Source organism: Mya arenaria, chromosome 4 (assembly GCF_026914265.1).
Source record: "Mya arenaria isolate MELC-2E11 chromosome 4, ASM2691426v1".
NCBI lineage: Eukaryota > Metazoa > Mollusca > Bivalvia > Myida > Myidae > Mya > Mya arenaria.
In genome coordinates, this window is record NC_069125.1 from 34,307,201 (window position 1) to 34,334,209 (window position 27,009).

Consider the following 27,009-nt stretch of genomic DNA (forward strand, 5'->3'; position numbering starts at 1 on the left):
TCTTACACAGCAAGAGGTCATTACCTAGGCGGTCAATTTTAGAGCGCTCTATAGCCAAATCTAACGCAGCAAGAGGTCCTTACTTACTCGGACCACACAAGAGCGCTCTTACGCGAAATCCTACGCAGAAAGAGGCCCTAACTAAAGCGATTAATTTGAGAGCACTATATTGCCAAATCCTATGCAGCAGGAGATCCTTACCTTTGCAATTAGTTTTAGAGCGCTCTATAGTCAAATCTAACGCAGCAAGAAGTCCTTACTTACTCGGACCACACAAGAGCGCTCTTAAGCGAACGCCTACGCAGAAAGGGGCCATTACTTACACGGTTAATTTGAGAGCGCGCTATAGCCAAATAGTGCGTATATTTTTCGATTCCGCATCTTATAAGGCTAAGAGATTAACCGTCATTCCATATATTATAACGTTGCGGTATGTTGAGGCATAAATCGCCATTCCATTTTATATATGAGTACGGTTGATAATGGTTTTGTTTTACATGGTATAATTACACATATTTTGAATGAAGGTAACAAATTATATTGTTCTTTTATTGATTTTACTAAAGTTTTTGATGATGTTGTTAGAGAGAACTTGCGGACGAAATTGATACAACTACGAATTAGAGGTAACATAATTGACATCATTAGATCTATTTACTCGTCTATAAAATGAAGGGTGAAACAATGTAATGAAGTAATGAGGTAAATGATCAATTTGATTGTGTGTTAGGGATGTTCGTCAAGGTTAACATTTGTCTCCGTTTTTATTTAGCATGGTTTTGAATGACATAGAAGATTATTTTTAAATGGTTCAGAGGTTGATGTTTTAAAAATGTTTCTTATGTTATACGCAGACGACATAGTTATTTTTGCGAAAAGTATTGAGGAATTGCAGTTCAATTTAAATACACTGGAATCTTATTATAATCGATGGAAACTTGTTAATGTCAGGAAAAGTAAAGTTATGATTTGTAGGAAAGGAGGTTGCTTACCAAGAAATACTGTGTTTTATTATAAAGCTGAAATTATTGATATCGTAAGTAAGTTTATATATATATATAGGTATTGTTTTTACCACTACAGAGTCATTTTTAAAGCACACACACGTATAACGGGCCAATCATTTAAAGGCATTTTGCAATGAATAAGTATTTACATAAATTTACATATCTATCAGTGAATCATAGAATGGAACTTTTTGATAAACTTAGTACTCCCATTTTAAACTATGGCAGTGTGGTCTGGGAGTTCGTAAAGGGAAATACATTAGAACGAGCTCATCTTCATTTTTTTGTAAACAAATGTTAGGTGTAAAAATAAATACACAAAATGGTTTTATATATGGTGAATTGGGGCGAACTGACTTTCAAGTGAGAAGGTATTATAACATAGTTAGGTTCTGGTTAAAGATTTTATAATCCAAAGAAAATAAATATGTGACACACGTTTACACTATGTTAAAAAGGGACTTGGTATCCTATCCACATCGCAAATCTTGGTGCTCTTTGTTAAAGGATTTATTGTGTTCTCTTGTTTTTTTGAAGTTTGGCTTTTCCAAGATGTTGGCAATGATAATAGTTTTCTCGCAACTGTACGACAACGCTTCAACAAATCGCCATTCCGTATCTTATAATGTTGAGGGATAAATCGGCATTTTATATCTTATAATGTTGAGGGACATATCGCCAGTCCGTAGCTTATAATGTTGAGGGACAAATCGCCATTCCGTATCTTATCATGTTGAGGGACAAATCGCCATTCCGTATCTTATAATGTTGAGGGATAAATCGGCATTCCGTATTTTATCATGTTGAGGGACAAATCGCCATTCCGTATCTTATAATGTTGAGGGATAAATCGGCTTCCGTATCTTATCATGTTGAGAGATAAATCTTGATTGCGTATTTTATAATGTTGAGGGATTGAACACGAGCTATTTGTGTATTTCACATGTTTGTTAACGGCGACGTTAAACAATTTGTTGAAAGAAAATTGAGTTTGTTTATCATTACAGTGATACATCCATTCAGTGATTTATGTTTGTTTTTAAAAACATACTATTTTTATAAACTTGTCAATTGATGGACTATGATTTACATGATTCTTTTTAGTGCCGGTCACTTTTTGTCAGTTGACAATCCAAAAGTAGTTTCGACCTCATATTCGTTAACCTGGTTTGACTAGTTCTAAATCTTACCGCTCGGCGGATTAATATCTTTCAACTCGCAACCAACCATATATTCGATTTATCCTTGTGTTTTGAATCAGTTCCAGTTTGACTATCGATAATCGAGTCCACTCAAGTAACCGATTATATTTAGTACAATCGGTTTTTGACAATACCTTAATTGTTGTTTTAATTTTGCACAATAACTCGAAATCCTTAACTATGCTTATGTTAAATGTATGTTTGACGTTATTGCTTTTGGCCTTATTGCTAACAATTACATCTAAATACTTCTGAATGTATAAATGAACTCAAAAGAGAAATCAAGAAAACCAACTTGAATCGATGATCGAATATTACCAAACACAATCGATTGTCGCCAACCAATCAATTTTCGATAATATCGATCATCGGAACATCACTAATTTATCCTGTTATTTTTCATGTTTATTGTTCTTGTGTCATAACCATTCGGAACTCCTCGGCCATTTTTCTCGGAAACAACCTCGGATAAATTTGGACGGTTAACATACTCAAAAAGTGGTACGTTTAAGTCCGCTGCAAGTAGATCGCGTAGTCATTTTATTTAGCAGTCATGTTTGCAATATTACACTTCACTGGAAATCAATTTAAACTTCGATTAATAGATACAACCTTAAAACACTACATCTCATTAAAGATATAATTCAAAAATTTACGAACTGATGCTTCGACATACATCCGAGGTTGTCTTCGATAAAAATGGCCGAGGACCTCCGAATGGTGACATAGGATGTTTAGAGAAATGCATTAGTCAGTGTAAGAACAACAGACGAAAAAAGAGAAAAAAACTTTGGTGAGAATATCTGTTATCATGGCAAATGATCATATTTAACTCATATACATACGCCGCACGTGCGCGTCTGCCGGGGATATCAGTTTTTTTTATCTGTCTGACAGACTTTTATCCCGTCATCAGAAGGACTGATAGCAGGATAAAACATTCAACATCTGAACATCGAAAGTTTCATATCAGGCCCCCAATCTTCAAAGCGCGTTAAACGAAAAAGGAGTTCAAAAAAGTAAGTAATGTAGAACTGTTATTATTACACACATGTTTGGATATTATCATAATTATGATACTAAAAAGGAAATATGCTAAAATTTTGCAGCGTCTAGACCACAATGGCTTGAGGATAGGTGAGCGATTTAGGCCATAATCTTACTCTTGGAAAAACCAAAATTTAATACAGTCGGACACAATAAGCAGAACTAGAACATATGATTTAAGGGTTTTAAAAAAACAAACCATTAAGGCCCTAAATCGGTCACCGTGAGCCAATCTTGTACACCGACTGTATTTAACATCATATATCTGTAGCATTAAGATGGGTGATGATTATCTCAGCATATAGTGTTTTACAGAAGTCGAGGAAGTCCACTTTGCATGTATCATTATTGTACATTCACACATGCATATATCATTGTATTATCACCAAGTATACATCTTCAATACGTGGGCAGGTGGCAGCCAAAGTCCATAGCGCTTCTTTATATAATTTTAAAATTGATTTTAAAAACTACGGCATTTTTGCCCTGAAATGATTGTGTTTGTTTTATGAACTGTAACATTCTGAAAAGCATCCTTATTATAACAAGAATCCGGAGAATTAAACCGTGACAGACGTTGGAACGCGTTTTTGTGATTTTTTTTTACATAATTTATTTTACATAATGCATCTATATAGTCATACATATTATTATATTGCACTCGTTTTGATATACTTCAGACAATTCATTTGAAACTCATAAAATTATATGTATATTTTGCTAAACGGCGACTATAAATTAATTGCTATATTTTTATCCAAGCCCGCTCCCTCCTTTTTCCGCTTAATTTTTATTGATTCAAATAAAAATGTTGAACTAGGGTCTGTATTGGTACTGTCCGGAAATGGCGTTTACTCATACCTACGTTGTCTATGTATAACATTCACTTGAAAAGAAGGAGAATTGTTTCGATCGTGTTTGTGATTCATATAAAAAAAACGTTAAATGATTCGGTTACATATCCGTTAGATGCCCTTCGATTTATAAAATTGTATCGTTCGACAGCGAAGTGTTTAAATACGTACGTACTGTCATACCTTCTTGTCACATGACTACGGGCCCCGTATGATGCTTTGGAGGATGCACTCGTAGAATATCCGTACTGTCATCGCAGGCAAGTCGTGCGGAGCTCGCAAGGAGCTCAGACGTACCTCGTTGTATGCACGTGTGTTCGTGCGGTGCTCGCACGGTGTCCGCACGGTGTCCGTACGACAAGAATTAACCAGTTCGGCGATATAGATGGAAGAAACTTCACAACAGTGACTTGCTATAGACTATGTTTCGTCATTATACATCGTTATACACTCAAGTTACTGTTTGGCAACCATTTCCTATTTTAGTAACAACAGCCTTAACCTTGGCCCAACTGACCCCAAATGAAAACCCAAGCACATCTTGACATGCATTTGTTATTCACTAAGCTGCACCACGAATAATCCATGCATTGACCCCAAATGCAAATCCCAAGGTACGCCTATCACTATAAAACATAAGTTAACTAAAGTAACTCTGTGGAAAAGTATTTTTTTCTAAAACAGCGACCTTGACCATGACCCATCATACCCAAAAGACACTCTGTATCTCTCCACATGAAATGCAATGCCCATACGAGCTCTAAAAAGCCCTTTTCGAGCTGCTCACGACTTCGAAAATTCCTACGAGCTCAGCAAGAACTCGGGAGGTTGGTGAAATATTCACCGCCGAGGCCTCGACGAGTTAAAAAAAAATCCGTAAAATGCTCGCAAAAGTCAACGATGTGCGTACGGACAACGTGCGAATTTGCAAAATTTGGACATAAAACCTACTCGTACGGAGCTCGTAGCGTGGATGATGTTGAGAAGTTCATTTCTATAATTTTGTTGTAACGATTGTAAACTTAAATACATATGGTGTTATAAAATAACTTTATATTTGTCTTTCTTATATTGTTAAAAGAAAGACAAAAACAAGTGAATTTCATCTTCAACATCAATGGTATTGCATCAAAGATCATGTCTTTGCTTTCTAGCTGTGTTATTTCTGGTGTATCTACCTATTTGATAACGAAGTGTATGTACATATAGTCGTAATGCAAGATATATGAATAAGACTGGTGATCTTCATTGGTCTTTTTATATGCATCTTACACTGTGCTATTTCCTATGGCTCATACCAATATTGTCTGAAATAATAATGTATTCTACAATTGATTACTTCTATTATGTCTAGACATCAATGTTGAGAACACTTTTGAAGTCATATAGAACCGAAACCAAAATCATCTAATGTTTTAAAAAACAACAACCATGCGTCCAGTAACGAGAACCTTTTTTACAGTCATATATTGTTGCTTATACATTGCTTTAAAACCCAATTTAAGTTTTTATTTATATTTTAGTTCCATATGTATTTTGTATAGATAGAGCAGTTTTGCTTGAAGGTTACGTCAGAAATATGTTGAAACGACATACGCTTATCAGGAGCATTATTTTAGTGACATACTTTTGTCATGTAATATTGCTTTTTATTGCTGAATTGACACATTAAACGATGTCAATATCTATTGAACATATTTTGCCTTATTTGAAGGTCATTGCCATTGTTCGTTCATGCATATGATAATCCAAATATAGATTAGGAGATAGATTAAGTATATGTCATATGTAGTTGCTTATACATTGCTTTGATAACAATATTATCGCAGCTAGCGATACCGTGTACCTTATTGTATAATTTGCACGCGAATAGTTTTAAAGCTTCAAGCTTTTATTTTTATAACAAAATATGCAAAAGGCCATGGCCCATGTGAACAAATAAAATATTCAGTATTTACAGGTGGACGCCTATGTAAAACAGTATAGCAAACATAAACTGTCAGAACATTAATAGAACACACATCAAGCAATAAAGCATACTACTTCAGTAAGTTTAACATTTTTACTGACTTTATTGTACAAAAAGTTTGTCAAATGTTATCAAAAGTGATATTGACATTATAGGTTTTTAAATGATATCATTTATGATTATTCAATAAATAATAATCAATACTATTTTTCCAATTGGAAAAATCCGACCCTCGGGCACGCAGCGTGGGGGTTAACTCGACAAGCCTCTGTAGCGGTGGGCTTTTTCCATCCGGAACGGACACACATGATAGATAGTATTGTTCCGAGACTTCAAAAATTACTTGTGAATTTTACTATTTTCCGTTTTGTAAAAACAAGCACTGACGTAAGTAAGTAGGTCAGTTGGCTGATGGAGAAATTGGGGCAAGGACATAAGTTTAATAGATATAAGTTTATCATGATAACTGTGAGACAGATGACTGCCGTAATACTACATGTAAACGTTCGCGAATTATTTCGTGTTATAAACCATGACTGGTTGACCTGTTATCGTTGTATAGCTAAAAAGGGTAATAGGTGGCAGTTCTGGGCACTTACAAGCCTGTTTTTAGTCATATGATAATCATCTTACAAACAAAAATATTGCCAATTTTAAATAGCTAGCTAAATAAATGTCGCGAAAATTAAGAGGTTAACACGAAACAATTTGCGAAACACTACACTTTAGGAGTATAATAGATGTTAAATGATTTAAAGTAGACATACTTGAGAAAAAAGCTTAAGAGTTATGCGAGTTTTCTCTTATGTCACTCCTTCGAGTTTATGAACATTCAAACGTTTGTGTAAACTCTGAATTGAATAAATTATAGAATCTTTTTATCTTGACAAAAAGTAAATTCCTGGAGAAATCGTGACAATTATTTAATTAAGAAAAATTAGTCAGTGAATTAAGCAAAAAACCCACAAAAAAACCACAATGCATTTAGGTTCGGCTGAATGATTACTTAAACAGAAACACTTAATTCACATTTTAATATTACTTTTTACTTGCATTTCAAGGAAAACAGGATATTATCTCATTTCAATTAATTGCATGGCTCATGACATTTCGCCCACACACACATATATATATTTATATATAAAGGGCGTGACTCATTTACAATTGTTTCAGTGAAAGTGATTTCATGTCACTATGGACACATATTGATAAATGGTATTGAAAGAGACAAAATGAATCAAATTGAATGTAATCTGATAATGTTAAATTTAATAACAACTTTCAAATTATGAAATGTGTTATATAACTATTAACAATAGACTATTATGTATACACCTATAACACAAAATTTGATGTACATGGTCCTCTCGTTGTCGCATACTTTCATACATGTATGATTTTTCTCTGATATTCTTTTTGTACATTTTGTGTGTAATTTGACAATTTCTTGTCCACTTGTGAATGAATTATTCTAATGTATGTATATAATCTCATGGACATGATGTCCATATGTATTGTGAATAAACTAATAAACTATTCAATCATGAAATATATTTGTCATGCAGCATGTCGGAAAATACAACAACACTTAATTGAGAGAAGAACAAAAACAAAATACTTACTTTCTCGCTGGATGCGGCCATTTCAAAGCCCACGTGACCAGCTCCAGCTGCTTCATTTTTTTCTGAAGTTTTCGTTCAAGGGGCATCGTCCTTTTATGTTATCATATATGAATCTTTAACGGAAATATTGTAATACGTACATCTAAGTAAAACGATTAAAGAAATACCTAAAGTTACTTTAATTTTTAGGCGTTATCAGAGGTAAAACGTTTTTATATGGCGTAGCATTAATGATATGATATCACGCGTTGTATATACAAACTGTTCTTTTGTATATATATTTTTAAATGAACATGGTTGTCTGCTTTTAAAATCGTATTGAACAATGATCTATCTATAATTTCTCAGATGACATATTACCTACCTTCTAATGTATGTCCGTTTAGAATTTGGAAAAAAAGTCCTTTTCAATTAATTTAGTATTGTTATTAAATGCTTGTCTATCTACCTCAACCATGTCAATCGAAAGAAGTCCCCGCAGTGCCACCCACTTGGTTCATCATTTGGATGCCAGCCCCTTCATGGTGGCCGCTGATGTCATTGATGCAATTAGTTTTAAGACCACTGAGATACTTCTCTCGGAGTACCTTTGGCAGCAGACGCAACAGTATCACATCCAAGCATTGCAGTCAGGGTTTGTACAAGGAATTTGGAGCGCTTCTCTCGACCCCGAGGGCTTCGGTATATACACGATACCATTTTAAATTAAGAGAAGTAGTTTTGAATGATAATAATGCGTACATTTTATACAACGAACAAAAAACAAAAAAAACCCCATATAACCTGGATACCAAAGGACAAACAAATATTTTTGTCATGCAGTGCCTTAATATATATGTGAATTCTTTATTTAAAGCTAACAAACTACATAATTGTTATATGCTTTTTTAAGAACCGCATAAACCATAAATATAGATATGTTTCTTTATTCAACACAACTAGTACATCATTATGTTACTGCATTATCATTAACCACAAAAATGCATGTATATGCCCCGACAAAACATATGTCAAGGTCTTACCATGTTTGACTTAATTATCTGATGTAAACATTTCAGGAGGTTTCATGCTTCAGGACTCTGTGTTTTGTTATGAGGCATCAAAAAACATTGCTATTGCCGAATCAAACACAACAGATCCGTTTATTAAACAGTTCTTGCAGGAACAGTTTCAAGCATACCAGGAGTGAGTGTTTGTTACTTTAATTGATTTTTAATATTTCACACATTTCATTAAGCTTGTTCGGCATATACTGACCACGAACGTAATGTACTCATAAACTGGACACATTGTATATTTAAAAAATATCACACACCATCGAGGGTCATATACATGTCATTATAAACACCAGCCAGTCATTTACCGAAAGTGTATATGAACCGAGGCGTTAGCCAAAGTCCATTCACATTTTGGGTCTGACTTGCCAGTCCTAATAATGCCATATACCCGAAGTGATGTGGAAATATTTCTTGTATTATACCGAACATTATATATTATCATTCTATATTTTTAACGGGCTTGAGATGTGTTATTGGACAAAAGTTATAATATCTACTTTCGAAAAATGTTCGTCGTTGTAAAAATAGAAAGCCACACTTAACTGTTGACGTCAGCGGTCCACATTACATTGTCCGGAAAGGCCGAACATATGATATGACCGCTGACGTCATAAAACTTGATTTTTATCAAATTACAGTGATATACGGACCGATCGATTGTATATATACAACAAAGGGACACATTGATGTAGGGAATAATATATTTCTATATGATCTAGTAAATAATTCCTCAGTGTATAATGACCTTGAATACACTGTACCATGATAGTGCTTGGGTAATTATTGTAACATAGATAGCTGTTCAACACATGGCTTAAAAAGACTCTTCTACTGTATGGTTAGACGCTTGTTCGGTGTACATTAGCGACAGACACAAATTCGCATCGAACATCTTTGTTGTACATAAATCTACGTATATACCAATTTGTATCTCTCTATAGTTACTACCAAGCACTGTTCAATACCTGGCATATTGAGAATGTATCCGGAATCAAGCTGGGCCAAGCTTGCAAGGCCTACATTGCCCATGAACACGAATTAGCAATGAACTACAACTCGGTATACTTCGTGGTTGCCCTTATACCTTGTGCAAAGCTTTGGCCATGGATTGGACAGCAGATTGCAGCAGATACAGTATGAACTTTCCGTTTATCAACTGAAGATTATAACGTGTCAATGATCATAAAATAGGCAAAAGTTATATTTTGAAAAAGGACCCACGTAAAGTTACACCGATTTGGTCACGCGCCAAACTCAAATTGAACTATATAACCTAACATTTGAGTGGGAATTATCTAACTTTAATATACAGTCGAACCCCGTTGGCTCGAACTCGCTTGGCTCGAATTCCTTGTAGGCTCGTCCTGATGTAAAGGACCGATTTAATTACACAACACAAGGGGTCACTGTTGAATGGGCTAGTTTAAACTTTAGACTAAAACTGCTTGGAAATTTGAAAAGTCTCGTTAAGTGTGTGTGTGTGTGGGGGGGGGGGGGTAAAGCGTTTAATCAGATAAAGTCATAGTTCTTTTGAATTTCTCAAAGTCGTAAAATCAAAATCAGACTTATTCAAATTAATTTACGTGGTTAGCGTATGTTAACCAAAGTACACATACTTCTTTATTTCGATCAAATCATTTTATATCAAAGGTCTGTTATTTGCAGTTTCAGAGATCATTTTCAACGATGTTATTATATTTTATATAGAAAACCTGTCACCCCTTTTTCAGGGCAGCTTTAAACCACAGGGCCATACTTTGAACAATCTTTGTAAAAGACAACTACATTGTACACGTATGCCAGACTGCATACACAATGCTATAAGGAAGTAGTTTTAATTTGAAAAGTGAAGATATGTCATTTCCGTTTGGTTAGGGGATGCATTCCCATCTTTTGAAGTAAGTTGTATTCTATGATTGCTTCCTATGCATATGGTTATAGAGATATTACAGATCAACCTGAATTGACCATCAACCATCCTAGCTCAACACCAAAGTTATTCGCCCCTTATATGTTAATAAAAAAATAGTGCTATTGCTCAAGTAAAAAAAATATTTTCAAATTTGAATGAAAGAAGAAAAAACTATTATTTTGGCAATGTAACTGAAATTGACACTTTTTTGCAAGAGTTGATAGTTTCAGTGTAAACATTGAAATCACAGCCTGAGGAAGTACGTAAATGGGTCGCTAGTAGTCGAACATTGAAATATGGGATGCAATTTAATTGCAGTCGTGCCAGTAAGAAAACACGCACAAATTAAATGTTAACAGAAATATATCTTAGTTATGGCAGACCCTGACTTTGGCGTTAGAGGGAACGCCTTTTCCGGGCGCACATTGTGACAAATGTCCCCTCACCATTAACCGAAGTATATATGGAGTGAATGCGGCCAGAGTGGTATGAATGCTCCTCAACGAACATTTTGGCTGCGTTAAGTGAAATGGTGCATTCTGAACAGATACGAACAGGCTCCAAAATGTTGAATGAGGGTTCGAGACCTCCTACAAACGTGTATTTTCGACATCACCATGGGGTTGGGTCGGGGTGGGTCGGGGGGGGGGGTAGGTGCACGTGCACAGTGCTACACCTTTTTATTTAAAATCCTTGAGCCGTCATTGTGGATTGAGGAGATAGCTAGGAGCTAATATTATTAACCTTCTTACATGTTGAATACATATTGTTTAAATTATAAACTTTATTTCATAAATGCACATTGACTTGTGAAGTGACATTTGATAACATTACTTTGATTAGAATTTTACTTTATGGTACCCATTATATGCATAACAAAATGCGTTCTTAAGTTCATTGGTAGAGTTAAGATTATCAAATACGAATGACAAAAGACACTTAGGTTTTGATAATAGTTATTTAAAAGTCCACAAACTAATACATAACAAACATTAGCCATAATCATAGGTAAGACAATGCAGAAAACATCAGCATAAGGCAGTATAATATATGTTAAACTTACAATTGAACCGAATCGAGAAGAAAGCTTAAAGATTATGTGAAATTTTCCTTTTGTCAAAACCTCTCTTTTCCATTAGGTGATCAGAGCTTTTAAATTCTCTCCTGCAATTGTTTTATAGTCTGAGCTATCTTTGCGTAGTTGTTAAATGTGAGCTTTATGAATATTTTTTTATGTAAACGTTGGATAAAACGCTGACTTGACTAAATTATAATAATAACCTTAGGTAAGAGGATTGGGCAATAAACTACAATGTATTTAAGTTCAGCTGAAATCGTAGACAGGATATTATTTTAATTAATAGCATGACTCACAATTCTCAATATTTGTCCGTATATAAAGGGGAAAACATCTAGCTATGCGTGCAACACCAACGATTTAATTATTGAAAAATCAAGATATTCAAGTAGTTAAGATCAAATATTAAGTTTTACTATGCTTTCTGTGTTTCATCTATCTTTATTTGGATTTGGATTTATTTTCGTCTTTTCTTCTGTTTACTCTGAAACGTAAGTTAAAATGTATACACTACAAGAATCGTGTTTTCAATCGTCTATGTTCTTTCAACTCTTCTGTCTTACAAAATAATTTAGCATATTTTAGTAATAGCATGCAATCAATTATCGCAATAATTATATACACCGTTGTGCATATGTAGATCAACAAGTTTCATTTTATTCTATTTTTGAACGTCCTCTGTATAATGACTCAAGAATTAATCATATTGTTAAATATTATTGAAATAGAACAAATGTATCCATCTGGCAAAAATAACAACATTTGGTTGTGAGAAAAACAAGTTCAAAATACAAACCTTCTCCCTAGATGCGCCCAGTTTAATACATGGTTTCAAAACGCATTTGACCACCATTAGCTGCGTCAAATTAGCCAAGTTTTAGTTCAAGGGGCATTTTTTAAAATGTAATTTAATATAGAATTTGAACGGAAATATTGTAATACATATCATATGATAAATGAGATACTTTCTCATTTTTCTAATAAAACAGAAAATAAAAAATGGTAAAAATAATAGAAAAAAACATATTTCGCCGGCAACAAAGATCGAACTCGTGTCCTCTAGAATTGCGGTCAGCCACCTTAACCATTAGACCACGGCAGATTTATTCGATATGATTCTTTTGATGATTATTTAACATATAAACACATATTAAATTTTGTCAACTTTAAAACGGGTGTTGACAATATTTGAATGTTAATTGTTATTATTTTGAAAAATTGCGTTTGCCGCGGAAGATGCTTAAACCAAGAAATTATTTTAGCCGGCAATGTTTGCTAAGGGGTAGTTGGGTACGGAGAAGCTTTCAAGAGCCCTAATTCAACCCGTGAATTCCTTAATATAAACCACACATGAACTCGTCAAAGCCGACTATTTCCCTTATTTCTCTGGAGTTTACGAATGTCAGGTCGTTATACTATCGCGCAATTGTTGGTTCTAGACATAATTCATTGAAAGGAATTAATAAGTCCTACTCTATTCTAAGGACTAGCTGACAAGATTTTCTCCCCAAATGGTGTTTAAAACTTTGGATTAGATAGCAACGAAAAAACAAAGGTAGCTAGATAACCAATCCAATTCAAGAAAAGAACCGGAGAGCGGGCCCTGAAAGCGGGATACCGGAGAGCGGGCCCTTAAGCGGGATAGACTGCGTCATGTGTAATTAAAAAAAGCAAAGAAATAAAATAAAGCCTTTGCTTTTAGGCGTTTTCCGAGGCAAACATTGCTATATGCCGTACAGCAATTCTGATTTTCTGCTAGATGGTACAGTCTCTGCCACATTTTTCCAATCTTAAGAAACTAGTGATCAATTATTTTCTTCTTAGATGACATTTTACCTACCTTAAGAATATTTCACAAAACACTTAATGTCTCTCGAACAAAACGAGGAAGAGTCCTTTTCAATTTATACAGTATTATAAGAAAATGTTTACCTATCTACTGAAGCCCCTCGACCATGTCAATCGGAAGAAGTCCCCGCAGTGCCACCCACTTGGTTCATCATTTGGATGCCAGCCCCCTCATGGTGGCTGCTGATGTCACTGATGCCAGAGGTCTTAAGGCCCCTAGGACCTTGCTCTCGGAGTACCTTTGGCAACAGACGCAACAGCATCACAACCAAGCATTACAGTCCGGGTTTGTACAAGGAATTAGGAACGCTTCGCTCAACCCCGAGGGCTTCGGTAAATACACGATGACGATTCAAATTTAGAGAAATAGTTTTAAATGATGGTTTTGAGTACATTTTATACAACAAACAATAAAAGCAGAACACCATATAACCAGGATATCAAAGTACATTCAAATAATTTGTTGACATGCAGTGCGTTTATATATGTGAATACCTAAAATCAAACAAACAGACAACATAAATATAGAGAGTATTTCACTTTTCCATAAAATAGTACATTATTATGTTGCTGCAAAAACATAAGTAAATGTCTTACCAAGTGTAACATTAATGTCTTATGTAAACATTTCAGGAGGTTATATGCTACAGGACTCCGTGTTTTGTTATAAGGCATCAAACAACATTGCTATCGCCGAATCAAACGCAACAGATCCGTTTATTAAACAGTTCTTGCAGAAAACGTTAAAATCATACCAGGAGTAAGTGTTTGTTTCTTCACTTTATGCATGACATGTTCTTTTAATATTATATTGACGTTTCATAAAGCTTGTTAGGCTTATACTAACAACGAATGTAATATACTCATAGAACTGACACATTATTCATATTTCTTTCATACTTTTCGATAAAATATGGAGTTTAATCAGTGAAATAACAACAGTGAAAATATCAATTTGATATGTCCACTACAAAATAAGGATTGAAAATATTAACTTTCAGAACTACTTTTAAAATCCATTGCAGTTACTTGCCCTTGATAAGAACAGAATACTGAACTAGAAAATGTTGACAAAAACATTATAAATTTAAAGAAATGTTACTTAAATTTAACTTAATATATTTGGAAATTAACAACTTACCGTTTATTAGAAAACTGGTTATCCCATTTTTCAAACGTTTTCTTGATATTGAAGCTTAATGTTCGAACATTTGCTTTCATACCAAACAAATTACAGACGAAAACGACTGTTCGAAAATAAATAGAATGTTATATCATTGTTCAAATGTATTCTGAACTGTTTGTCGTTGCAATACGTTAATACGAACTTCTCGGACGCGTCGTCAGTTTGGGATAGGTATCAATGTTGTACCATGGAGGATCACGTGAACAAAATGGACCAGCCAAATTAGTATTGTAAAATAAAACTATAAAATGTGTTTGATAAAAAAACAATCAAGACACACAAAAATCCCTATGTTTTATACCGTTTTCACCAACCTTTGGGCACAATTAATGGGTATTAAATAACTCGCCCCCAAATTCGATGGCTACGGGGTTTTTTCAGCTTGGTTCATGTCGGCTCACACGATAACCCGTCAACCAATCAAATGGCAGGAATTACAGTTAATATACTTCCGGGGTAGTGCTAAAACCCGGTACATTGTATCGATATTGGGAAAAGCCGGTATGACAGTTTATGGTACAGGATTATGTTGATCCCGGGTTTTTCGTCACAGTAAGTACCGGGTAATATAATCCCGGTATCGATAGGCCCGGTATCAATGTCAACAATAATCTACTATGACTTTGAATATGTTAAAAACATAATTAACATGTATCAATAGGTAGACAGTCCGGCTTCTTGAATATACTTATTGTAATACAAAAACAGCAAATAAGATATCTTTATCCGATAATCATACCTTTAATAGGCAATAAATAGGTGGGAATTTTATACCGAGATTTTTTATCTGATAATATCCCGGTATCACTGGAATGTGATGGTATGCAACTAAACTGCATCTTCTTCCTTTTAGTCCTGTTTCGCGACGCCTTTGATTCTTTGCATCAAAATTAGTCTTGTCATTACCTGGAAAACGACCTGTCTTCAATCGAAACATACTGGTCTCTGACAGTAAGATGACTGAATATCCATGTATCATGAAACACATTCTTAAACTAAGAAACATGTTTTATATCCAATGATTATCTGCAATTGTTTTGCTAAGATATTCGCCCAATCAAATTTTCATTCAATAATTGGCGGCGTAGTTATTTGGTTATGTATGCATGCCACGCTTAAAATAAAAGTGTATTCGTTATGTTTTGGAACATAGATGTACTTGTAAAACTTCATTGATAACTGCTCATAAAATCTTTGCACTAAAAAGAAGCGAATTATCATTTATGAAAATAAATATCAGAGAACTTTTTCTCAACAAACCGGAAATAGAAAATTGACAGCCATTTTTTTTGCGTGAGGGGCGTCTCACGGGTAGCGGCGTTAATAACACCCTTTTCAAAAAAGGGGGTAATTAAGAAAATAAATTAAAACTCGGAAAATAAGCATTAAAGAAACAGAATTTTTGTTTTATTTCAGTGTAAAATTGTATTTTATTTCACGAGTGTCATAGGAAAATATAGTTTTTCTATGATCACGAGTAAACTATATTTTCCATATAAACTATATTTTCACCCGTGGCTTCGCTAATCGTGAAAATATGTTTTGCCCGACACTCGTGAAATAAATTACAATCTTACACTGAAATTAACAAATATCCACCATATCCATATGGTCTAGTCGATAATTCCTCTGTGTACATTGGCCTTAAATACAATGTTCCATGAACTAAATTAGTATCCATTGGGTAACTATTTATACATTATCACCTTTGTTCAACACAAGGCATATAGAAGACTCGTCTACTATATGGCTAGATGCTTGCTCGGTGAACATTGGCGACATACACAAAAAAGCATTGAACTTTTTTGTTGTACATACATGTACGTTTATATCAATCTATATTTCTCTGTAGATACTACCAAGCACTGTTCAATACCTGGCATATTGAGGACGCATCCGGAATAAAGCTAGGCCAAGCTTGCTCGGCCTACATTGCCCATGAACACAATGTAGCCATGAACCTCAACTCGGTATACTTCGTGGTTGCCCTCATACCTTGTGCAAAGCTTTGGCCATGGATTGGACAGCAGATTGCAGCAGATACAGTATGCACTTTCCGCTTATCAACTGAAGATTATAACTTGTCAATGACCATTAAATAGGCAATAATTGTATTTTGAAAGGACCTATGTCAAGTTACACGAATATGGTCCCGCGCCAAACTCATATTGAACTATATAACCTAACTTTTGAGAAGGTGAATATTTTATGGGGGATTTTATTTAGCTTAAATAAAAAAGCCCACGTATCAGCCTAAGGCAAATATCATAAACTTACACAATAATCAGCCTTATGCCGTTTCTTTTGCAAAATCATTTTAGGGCAATTTCGGCGTGTACACCAAGTGGGTCCAGGAAAACTTTAGTCCTGACAGTTCCGGAGTAACCAAGTACGAAACGTTGATTAACAACGCTGAAGCTCAAGGGGTAATAAACAGAAACGAGGCACTGGAAGTCTACACAAAGAGCATGATGGGAGAGGTTAACTTCTTTGGCTCCATCAAGACAATCTAGAAGGAATGTGTCCATGGCAGTTGAAACAAATATGTTTCAAAAGAACGACAATACGAAATTATGTTTATGATAAGCGTTACCTGGTTCTTTTTCTTCAGCTTATATTTACATGTATGTCAACTATATAATTATGTGAGATATGTTCGTGTGGATCGTCCATACAGCCGATGTAAACCACATAATAAAAATGCACATATTATTCTAATAAAAATATATTTACGCAGGCTTAATTGTATTTTTAATTGTTTTAATTGATTTATAATTATGTGTATATTGGTGCAAAAGGTTTTATAACTGAAAAGTAGTTCATGATCATACTTTTCTTTTATGTGTAAGAGCTTCGTTTGGTTAAGGGTTTTGTTTTCCCATCTATTATGGATAAGATGAATTCTATAATTCATCAACCATCCTAGCTCAACACTACAGTTATCTGCCCCTTGGTTTTTAATATAGAATTATAGATACAAAATGATGCTTGTGTTCAAGTATCAATATTATTTTTAAAATTGAATGAAAGAAGGAAAAACATTTTATTTTTGCAGAGAATGTATCTTAATTTGGCACTATATGGCAATATTTGACAGTTCCAAGTGTGTGGACACATCACAGCCTGAGGAAGTGTGTACATTGGACGCTAGGAGCCGTACCTATGAACATGGGATACTCTTTAATTGCAGTAGTGCCAGTAAGAAAACACGCACAGTTTAAATGTAAACAAACGACAGAAATATGTCTAATCTATGGCGGACCCTGACTTTGGCGTTAGAGGCAACGCAGCTTCGGGGCGAACATTGTGACAAATGTCCCCTCACCATTAACCGAATACATATGGTGTGAATGCGGACAGAGTGGTTTGTGTCCTCCTCCAAGAACATTTTGGCAATGTAAAGTAAAATTGTGCCTTCTGCTGCTGTTTTTGTCCGATATTGACATTAAATATCTGGTCATTTTAAGAGGGTCGCTTCTAATACATACACTCGAGTAGATATAACGAATTCAAATGATAGTAGACTTATTTTTTTCAGTTGAGCTAGATTTTATAAAACGTAGCTTAAAATGCAAAATACGATTGGAAGCAATACATAGCCGCGCTTAAGATTCTCTTGAAAATCAGTTGAAACAGTCAGCAGTCAGAAATCGGTTTAGTTTTTGACGTTACTCTTGTCGGCGCTTTTGCCAAATATTCCATGGTTGGCGTTTGTTTTTCTTTATTATAGGGCTGTTACAATAGACGACACTTCTAAGTTTTCAGTTTATGCATATCTCCCTGTATAAACACGGACTTGTTAAAAATTGAACGAAGAAATTCAATATCCCTATGCCTGCTATGTGTTCCTTAATACTACAATAAATTGAAACTTTGAAGTGAATACTACTGAATAAATACTAACATTGATACGGTTCACCAAATCCTTCGAGCTTTATGAATATGTGAACCATGGATTAAACGCCGACTTAACTAAATTATAATATCTTTTTTCTCGGAAAATGATACATCCTATTATGTTACAACGGATAGCAAGGGATTCAGCAATACAACCATAATGCATTGAAGTTCAGTGCAATAAAACCCACTCTTAAAGTGTTACTCATTACTTAAACAAACAAGATATTATCTTAATTCAGTCGATTGCATGGCTCACGAATATTTTCCGTATGGAAAGGGGATACATCTAGCTAAACGTGCAGCTGAAAGGATTTGATTATTGAAAAATCAATATATTTTCAGGTATTTAAGATTTTAAGTTTTACTTTGTTTTCTTCGACTCAGTTTTACTTTGTTTTCTTCGTCTCATCTATCTTAAGTGCGATTCTTCTTTGTATTTTCTTTTGTTCACTCTGAATCGTTAGTTAAGATGTATTCATGTACACAGTTATCGTGTTTTAACCATCAATGTTCTTTCAACTCTAACGTCTTACAAAGCAATTATCTTATTTCGGTAATACTATACATGCAACTCGCAATAATTACATACAACTGTGTGCATATATATATATCTACAAGTGTACATAATCACAAGTTTAATATTTCACGTGAACAAAAATTATTATATTAAGTCATTTCATTTCATTTTATTTTGAATGTCCTCTGTTTAATGACTTAAGAAACACACTTATTGTCAAATATATTTGGAAGATACTACCAAATTTATTTGAACTGAAGCAATCTGATAATGTTAAACTAAATAGAAACGTAGCCATGTTTAATCGTAATACTTTCAAATTAAGAAATAAGTTATATAACTGTTATGCATACACTATATAAATCAACATTTAATGTACTTGGTTAGTTGTCGCCTTCTTGCAAACAAGTATTCTTTATTTATATATACATATAATATAAATTATTAATTCTGTAATCAATAGAAAAAATAACCTTTTTATAACAATGCTATTTTTACTTGGTTACCTGGCTGTTCAAAGAGCTTAGGTACATATTGCCTGTGGTCACCAGCAACTCCGTTTCTTGTTTTTGTCGCCCTCTCCGTGAAGGCCAAGTAACTCACACCATCGGCGGTCTGGCTTAATTCCAAGTCCCCCCACAACATGGTCAAGTGCTCCTGTCTTCCTCGCAATCCAAGGTGCATGGTGTTGTTAAGCCAAATGGTATTTGTGAGGGAAATTGGAGAGGCTGTAATTAATTCGAAATGTATACCATTTGAAACAATTACACAGTTAAAATGTGCTTGATTATTATGTTGTATAATGTTCTCTACTGTTTAACAATGTACTGCACTGTAAACTCACTCTAAATGCATATAGATTTCTTTTTTCTACCTTAATATAGTAATGAATGTTTATAAAATATATATTAGGTTAAAGAAATATAAAATAACAGACATAAAATCCATGAATTTCGTCATACAATAATAATTACCCATTATTCATTATTACCACGCAATACATATTATAAAGGTAGGCTTTTTTGAATACCGGGGACCGGCTTATGTCATTCTGTTTATGCTTTAGTTGTCTCCCTTGTCTTTGTTGCTTAGTGATATGTAAACAATCAATTAACTGCCAAACTTACCGGCTCCAAGAAGTTCCTTTTCGTAGAAATGTTGAATCTCTGAGGAAGTGAAGGGATCGGCTCTCTGTTTTTTGTTGCCAAGTCCCTTTTCTTTCAAGTCCACGCATTTCGCTTTTAGCGTGTCCCGTGTGAGTTTGAACTCTTTTCCGCCCATGACATCGCCTTCGTACTCTGCAAAACGAGTTGATTATGATTAAAATAATCAAAGTCTGTGCATAAAATTATAGGCAACTATAAAATATATAACTATTAAGGTGTTAATATATTAACTTTAGTTGTTTTAGATAATAATAACAAGCAGAAATACGCCTACCATTCTCGGACAGGTGTCTCTTTACACTTGACAAGATGCCACGCAGGGTAGATGGGTCGAAGTTGGTTGCAGCGGGGCCATTCGCCTCTGCCGAAAGCTTGGTCTTCTTGACACTGAGCAGGAATCTGGATAAAAGAATATCTAGCTCCTTTGGTGGAATGTCTTTGATCTGGCGGGTCTCGCCGTCATCATTCAGTCAATCGTTCACCTTTTTCATGTCACTCCTTGTTTTTGTTACCGTAGCATTGTTTTTCTTTGCTTCAATGAATTGCCGGGCTTGTGCCTCAGTGAAATGTTCATTTTTTTCGATGGCAGAATCCAGTTGAAGTAGCCTGTTGGCTAAATTTTCGAGCGTACGTTCACCCATGTCTACTCCGTCAGCCATCTTCAACAACGTGAAATTGCGTCACGTTGCACGTGCGGACAATCGCAGGGTCATTATCGGTCACGTGACTGATAATAGCCCAGGGCTATTATCAATTTTGATGATTATGGTACAGCCGCGCCGATAATGACTATTCTGACAACGTTAAAATGTTACTATATATAGTAACATGTGTATTAAGTCATTAAAGCTGTACTTTCACAGATTGAATGTTTTGACAACTTATTTATTTTTTATTATTATTTTTTTTTTGTTTTGGAACGAGCCAATTTTTGCGAAAATCCATTAAAACCAGTTGTATATGTAGAAGGTGGTGGTAAACTCAACACTTCTCAGGGTTCTACTGTTTATTACCAGTATGTATAAATAAGCAGTATGTAGAAAGAACCTATAAATACAAGAGATGTTAGTGAAACATTTATGCCCCCTTGGGAGCCAAATTGTTAGTAGGATTTGGACACTTAAATAAAATATGGACAATCAGAAAACCTTTTTTCAGCTTACAGTCACACTGACCTTGACCTTTGACCCACTGACCTCAAAATCAATAGGGTTCATCTGCTGGTCATGACCAATAAGCCTACCTAGTATGAGGTCCCTGGGTCAAAGCGTTCTCAAGTTATTGATCGGAAACCGTTTTTCATGTTAAGGTCACACTGACCTTGACCTTTGACCCACTGACCTCAAAATCAATAGGGTCCATCTGCTGGTCATGACCAATACACCTACCAAGTATGAGGTTCCTGGGTCAAAGCGTTCTCAAGTTATTGATCGGAAACCGTTTTTCATGTAAAGGTCACACTGACCTTGACCTTTGACCCACTGACCTCAAAATCAATAGGGTTCATCTGCTGGTGATGACCAATACACATACCAAGTATGAGGTCCCTCGGTCAAAGCGTTCTCAAGTTATTGATCGGAAACCATTTGGTATTCCGACCGACCGACAGACAGACAGACCGACCGACCGACCGACCGACCGACCGACATGTGCAAAACCCACTTTTTTCAAAAGGGGGCATAATAATATATACGAAAATATAATATAATACAATAAGCAAATGTTTAAAATACATTATACAAGGTACAATACAATGGCCACGTGTTTGAACAAAATAGAAGCAAATACAAAACGGGTTTAATTATTATTTAGATATTAATTAATACAAACGAACGACTAATAGTAATCTATGTAATTATATATAATAACTCACCAGGCTGTGAAACGATACAATCGTTTAAATAAGATTCAGACAGTTATGTTGAAACTGAATGTATAAACTATATACGGACAACTTTGCAGTTGTGCGTTTAGGTTGGGAATGATTAGAGAAACCTAGAAAATTAGTAAGGGCGGTGGGATAAAAATAGGAGAGCCAATGAAACTGTTAGTTAAATATAAATATACCCGTTTGACCACTTTCATACATAACCTCATACACTCATTTACATAAACATGAGAATCACATGGACAAACAAGTGACAATAACAAACAGGACAGTTGGGGTGGAGTTATAGTTGAAATTGGCCTATTCTACACACTCCCCCTCTTAGTTGAAAATGTCTCCGACATTCCTAAATGAAAAATTTTATTAAGAGGAGTGTTAACATAAAGATAAAAGTTGATGAACCTGGTGTTACCTGAAAATTCATAAAAAGGGCTTCACACTGAAAAATAATCTATCAATGTTAAACATAATATTTCTAAAAGATGAACATCTAATATGACATGAAAGTGAAATCACGTCAAGTGAAAAATATATGAAAACAATAATGAGAAAATCATTCCTCACTGAAAAAGATGTATAGGTGAAAATTATTTTGCAACAATAAACACATACAAAACATAATAAATGATACTGATCCCATCGTAGGGTTGTCAGGCCTACGATCAGCACCACTGCCCAGTATCTGCCAAGAAATACATATATATGTGAAAACCATATGTAACTTAGCACAAAGCAAGAAAGATAAAAACAGTATAAAACGAAATAAACACAATTGCAGCAATGAAATATCAATGGCTTCAGCACTGCAACAAAATAAAAAAAACATACCACTGTGTTCAGAATTAGAATAGTAGAAAACACTAAATATATATAACTACGTCTTCCGCTATCTGTGAAGATACCCACTCTCCGTACCGCTCTGGAGGACGCCTGGTACGGCTCGGCCTGGGAGTAGGCACCGGCGGGGTCACTGAAATAGAAGAGGGGACAAGAAAGGGGGCATTGGGACTATTTAGTGAGTTTATGGGGGATTGAATGGAGCGACGTGATGGAAAAGAAGCAGAAGATGGGGTATTGCCATAACTGACGCTTGTGGGTGGTTCAGGAGCGGGTTGATGGCCTCTTCGTTGTGGAATGATGTAGACGGAAGTCTCAGATGAGCTGGAATCTGCGTCATACTCAGACCGGCTGACAAAAACATCAGATCGCAGATTTTTATATATAAGTTAAAAAAATGAAATGGTTTAAGCCATAAAACATTAATTTTCGAACAGAAATATGAGAATCTACGATCTATTTTTTGTCAGCAATCTAAGATTATTGGTTTGCAGATATTTATGCAAAAATTTGCTTTTTCCATGACAAAAAATAAAAAGTAGTTAAAATGGTCAATCCTATGAGAGTGCAGCTTTAAGTTTATCTAACGTAGTTGCCGAGGAGTTCCGAATGCTATTGACATTCATTTTCAGGAATGACCAAACGTGCTTATTTGGCCCACCCTCGACAGGAACCGCCATCGTTCCTGATGCCAACTTCCGGCTGCCGACTGATCCTGGTCACAACGATGACCTTGAACTACCGGGCCAGGCGTATGACCCGGACCAGCAGTGTCGTCTTATCTGGGGAGATGGGTCGTATTTATGTAGGGTAAATAGTGAAAGCGTTTTTATAATAACATAGCGTTTACCCTCACCCCATCCCCCACACTGACAACCAATTATCCGATAAGTCTGTTTTATAAGACTATCATCATGTAGGTCTCTCTCATTCTCGGCACCCCGGCGTATCATAACCTGATAACCTGATACCAGGGTATCATATAAGCCTTGCTGAGTTTGCAATGCAACTTCAGTCCTTTTGTGAAACTAGGCCCTGTTTTTGAAAGCCTCATTCGCTCTACACGACTTCCCCTCCTAAACCACAGAGCGACATATGAAAAAGCCCAACTTATTTCCAAGTTGTTAAAACCTTCAACAACTTGGCAATAAGACCACCAAACCCCAAACATTGACAATATTTGGCAACAGAAAGGATACAAAACAGTCCGATAATTACTAGTATACTACCATTATAATACATGTTTGTATATTCACAGGGTGCCGAGTTCGGAAACGCTTCCACACTGTGTCAGGCCATATATTGTCGGGACCCCTCCTCTCCCACAGATTGTGTGCTGCACACGGCCGCCAGGGGTACTTCCTGTGGGCACAAACGGGTACGGAGAAAGGTTTTTCAGCCTTTACATGTTTCGCAGTTGTTTTGTTTTTGCAAAAACAGCATAAGCCGCAAATTCTTTTATTTAGTTGTTAAAATCGTTTTACTGTCTTTAATGAAATTACATTTTATGTTTTTGAATCTCATTTTGTTTCATTTTAAGAAGCGTACATTGACTAGATAAACACTACAATCTGTTATTTCTGTTTCTGTTTATATAATTAATATGATAAACGCATTTACATCAGTGGGTAAGTCCATGTTTCAATCTATGAAATTAATTAATATGATAACCCTATTAACAATCAATTTATACGTCCCTCATTTTCAACGTTTTTTAAATATACGCTTTTTTGTAATGAACTAAAAAGATAACAACTACAACTATTCTTACAGTGGTGCGTTCACGGCGAATGTGAATTCTCAAACGAGGCTCCCGAATTCAGAGGTTTGTCAAATTATAAATTAACTCCATTATAATTGTAAAATCATCACTTCCTGTCTGAAGAAGGTACTGCCGTGCGCATTCAGAGTTTATGCTCATTTTTCAAAAACATGCAATAAAGCTGGACCCAATGTTGAACTCATGTATGTAAATGTGTCTAATGCAATAACTATATCCTTTTCTATCATGTCAATTTATGTTTTGTTCTGTTCTCTTTTTTTAAATATATATGCTTTAAACGGTATTTCAAACGACCATAATTTGTTTCTGAAAACAGTAAATTTGATATGGTATAGCGTACTTGCTTTAGTTTGTAAAGATAGTGTTATTTTAGTTGTTTAGTTATTAAAGCGGTAACATTTCCAGCTAGTGGTTTATATTTATTTATATTTCCAGACTCGTGCGTGTTAGGAGACCAACCAGGCCCTGCATTCAACTCGATGACTTGCGCGGAGCTGGCTGACCAATGGCCAGCTTACTGCTACCAGGATAAGGTCCGAGCCCGATGCTGTCGCTCATGTTCAGCAGTCGCCACGCCCATCACAAGTAAGCATGCTTATTAATCTTACTAAAGGCAGGTTTTCATGCGTATGAAATAAATCAAGTGAACTGCATGAAACAGTCATTATTTCAATTGGATTGAAAATAAAGGAGAATTTAGTCATATATCCGCAATAAAACGGTAATGCCCAAATGACTCATCTGCTTTATAATGTCTTTAGGACTAACACTGCATAATGTATTTGGACTTTCCCTAACAATGAAACAAAGATGCCGGCTAAACACCCCTTCAACCTCATTCTTTTCATTCATTCAAGTGTACACAGTTGGTTACAATTATCATATCGCAAGGTTGTGCAATTGTATGAATATCTCTGGATTTGGAATTTAAACATCGCTCTATATATTCAATATGTTCTTTTTACCCCAGATTGCGCATACGGAGACCGTATCCAAGGTTGTCGCCCCTGGCACTGCACGCAAACGACGGGTGCTAGCAGTTCCATCCTGACCGACTGCTGCCACACATGTCAGACAGGTACGTGCACAAATATATGCACTTATATTTAATAGACACAAACAAATTGCATAGACGATATAACGCACGAAAGTGCTGAACGTCGAATTAACATTGAAGTCAGTCATCCTTTATCATTGCCGGCATAATTGTGTTACAATTATTCTAGCACGCACCAATACTTTATCTTTAGATGCACAGCCCATCGGATGCCATGCTTTTAAAATAAAATTTAATCCAAAATATTTAAATGCAAACATTTGAACCCGACACATTTCACGCCAACGGAAGAGAAGGTTGCCAAAGACTCAACAACAACAACACCTATTGTTTCTCAAAATCGATCGTGCGATAATGTCCATGTGGTGTCCAGTGGCATGAGCTGTCCGTGGTATATAGATAGACATGGGTCACATGTCTGCTACACGCCGGTGGTCGCAACCAAATGCTGCAAATCCTGTTCGGATATTAGGGTCGACTTTGAAGGTAAACATTCTTTATTTACTTAAAACGGATGTCTGCTGATTCATATATTATTTTATCTAATTGCCAAATGTTTCAATATGAAATGGATACACTTTATTTACCCAGCTATCTAAACAGGAAATATCTTTGCACAAATGTTATTATTTTATATATTCTTGCATAATATATTTGTCTGATTTTCAGACTGACCACCGTGTACTAAATACTTCGGGAACTATATACAGTGGAAACTCACTAAACCGGATCTCCACAAAACCGGAATCCTCGGGATACCGGACTTTTTTCAGAGTCCCGGTTTTCTCCTTATATTTTCAATGTAAAAAAATCCCTACAAAACCGGAACCCCGGAATTCCGGAAACCGGACAAAAAATCGAGAAAATTTGTTAGTTGTCAACGTAATTTTACCTCACAAAACTGGACGTTTATTTGTTCAAACATGTCAAAATAATGTTGCGTATTAGGTATTCGCGAATAGCGTGTCACTTTATTTTGACAGCCGGTGCGTCGTTAAATATTACACCTGTGATGTTGTGTTAACTCGATAATCGATAATGATGATTGCGCTGTGGATTGACTGTCGCGCGATAATCA

The 27,009-nt window shown here is 35.3% G+C and overlaps 3 protein-coding genes across 3 annotated transcripts; all 3 read left to right on the forward strand.

Moving 5' to 3' along the window:
• The first annotated feature begins 8,156 nt into the window (after positions 1 to 8,156).
• Positions 8,157 to 9,899, forward strand: LOC128230766 (uncharacterized). Its single transcript, XM_052943206.1, has 3 exons — positions 8,157 to 8,382; positions 8,760 to 8,886; positions 9,701 to 9,899. Exons 1-3 carry the CDS (start codon positions 8,157 to 8,159, stop codon positions 9,897 to 9,899), a joined length of 552 nt encoding a protein of 183 aa, XP_052799166.1.
• Positions 9,900 to 12,090: 2,191 nt separating this feature from the next.
• Positions 12,091 to 17,515, forward strand: LOC128232745 (uncharacterized). Its single transcript, XM_052946466.1, has 5 exons — positions 12,091 to 12,240; positions 13,695 to 13,930; positions 14,231 to 14,357; positions 16,636 to 16,828; positions 17,105 to 17,515. Exons 1-5 carry the CDS (start codon positions 12,167 to 12,169, stop codon positions 17,294 to 17,296), a joined length of 822 nt encoding a protein of 273 aa, XP_052802426.1. The 5' UTR covers positions 12,091 to 12,166; the 3' UTR covers positions 17,297 to 17,515.
• Positions 17,516 to 23,700: 6,185 nt separating this feature from the next.
• Positions 23,701 to 26,069, forward strand: LOC128230767 (metalloprotease mig-17-like). Its single transcript, XM_052943208.1, has 5 exons — positions 23,701 to 23,901; positions 24,350 to 24,469; positions 24,865 to 24,916; positions 25,310 to 25,459; positions 25,845 to 26,069. Exons 1-5 carry the CDS (start codon positions 23,701 to 23,703, stop codon positions 25,982 to 25,984), a joined length of 663 nt encoding a protein of 220 aa, XP_052799168.1. The 3' UTR covers positions 25,985 to 26,069.
• Positions 26,070 to 27,009: the final 940 nt, after the last annotated feature.

Bases quoted from the DNA above. Each gene is read 5' to 3' on its own strand.
- LOC128230766 (XM_052943206.1), top strand. From the start codon at position 8,157: ATGTCAATCGAAAGAAGTCCCCGCAGTGCCACCCACTTGGTTCATCAT. The intron at 8,383-8,759 runs GTATATACACGA...TAAACATTTCAG, and splicing joins TCTCGACCCCGAGGGCTTCG to GAGGTTTCATGCTTCAGGAC. The intron at 8,887-9,700 runs GTGAGTGTTTGT...ATCTCTCTATAG, and splicing joins CAGTTTCAAGCATACCAGGA to TTACTACCAAGCACTGTTCA.
- LOC128232745 (XM_052946466.1), top strand. From the start codon at position 12,167: ATGCTTTCTGTGTTTCATCTATCTTTATTTGGATTTGGATTTATTTTC. The intron at 12,241-13,694 runs GTAAGTTAAAAT...TATCTACTGAAG, and splicing joins TCTTCTGTTTACTCTGAAAC to CCCCTCGACCATGTCAATCG. The intron at 16,829-17,104 runs GTATGCACTTTC...AAATCATTTTAG, and splicing joins AGCAGATTGCAGCAGATACA to GGCAATTTCGGCGTGTACAC.
- LOC128230767 (XM_052943208.1), top strand. From the start codon at position 23,701: ATGCTATTGACATTCATTTTCAGGAATGACCAAACGTGCTTATTTGGC. The intron at 23,902-24,349 runs GTAAATAGTGAA...GTATATTCACAG, and splicing joins ATGGGTCGTATTTATGTAGG to GGTGCCGAGTTCGGAAACGC. The intron at 24,470-24,864 runs GTACGGAGAAAG...CTATTCTTACAG, and splicing joins CTTCCTGTGGGCACAAACGG to TGGTGCGTTCACGGCGAATG.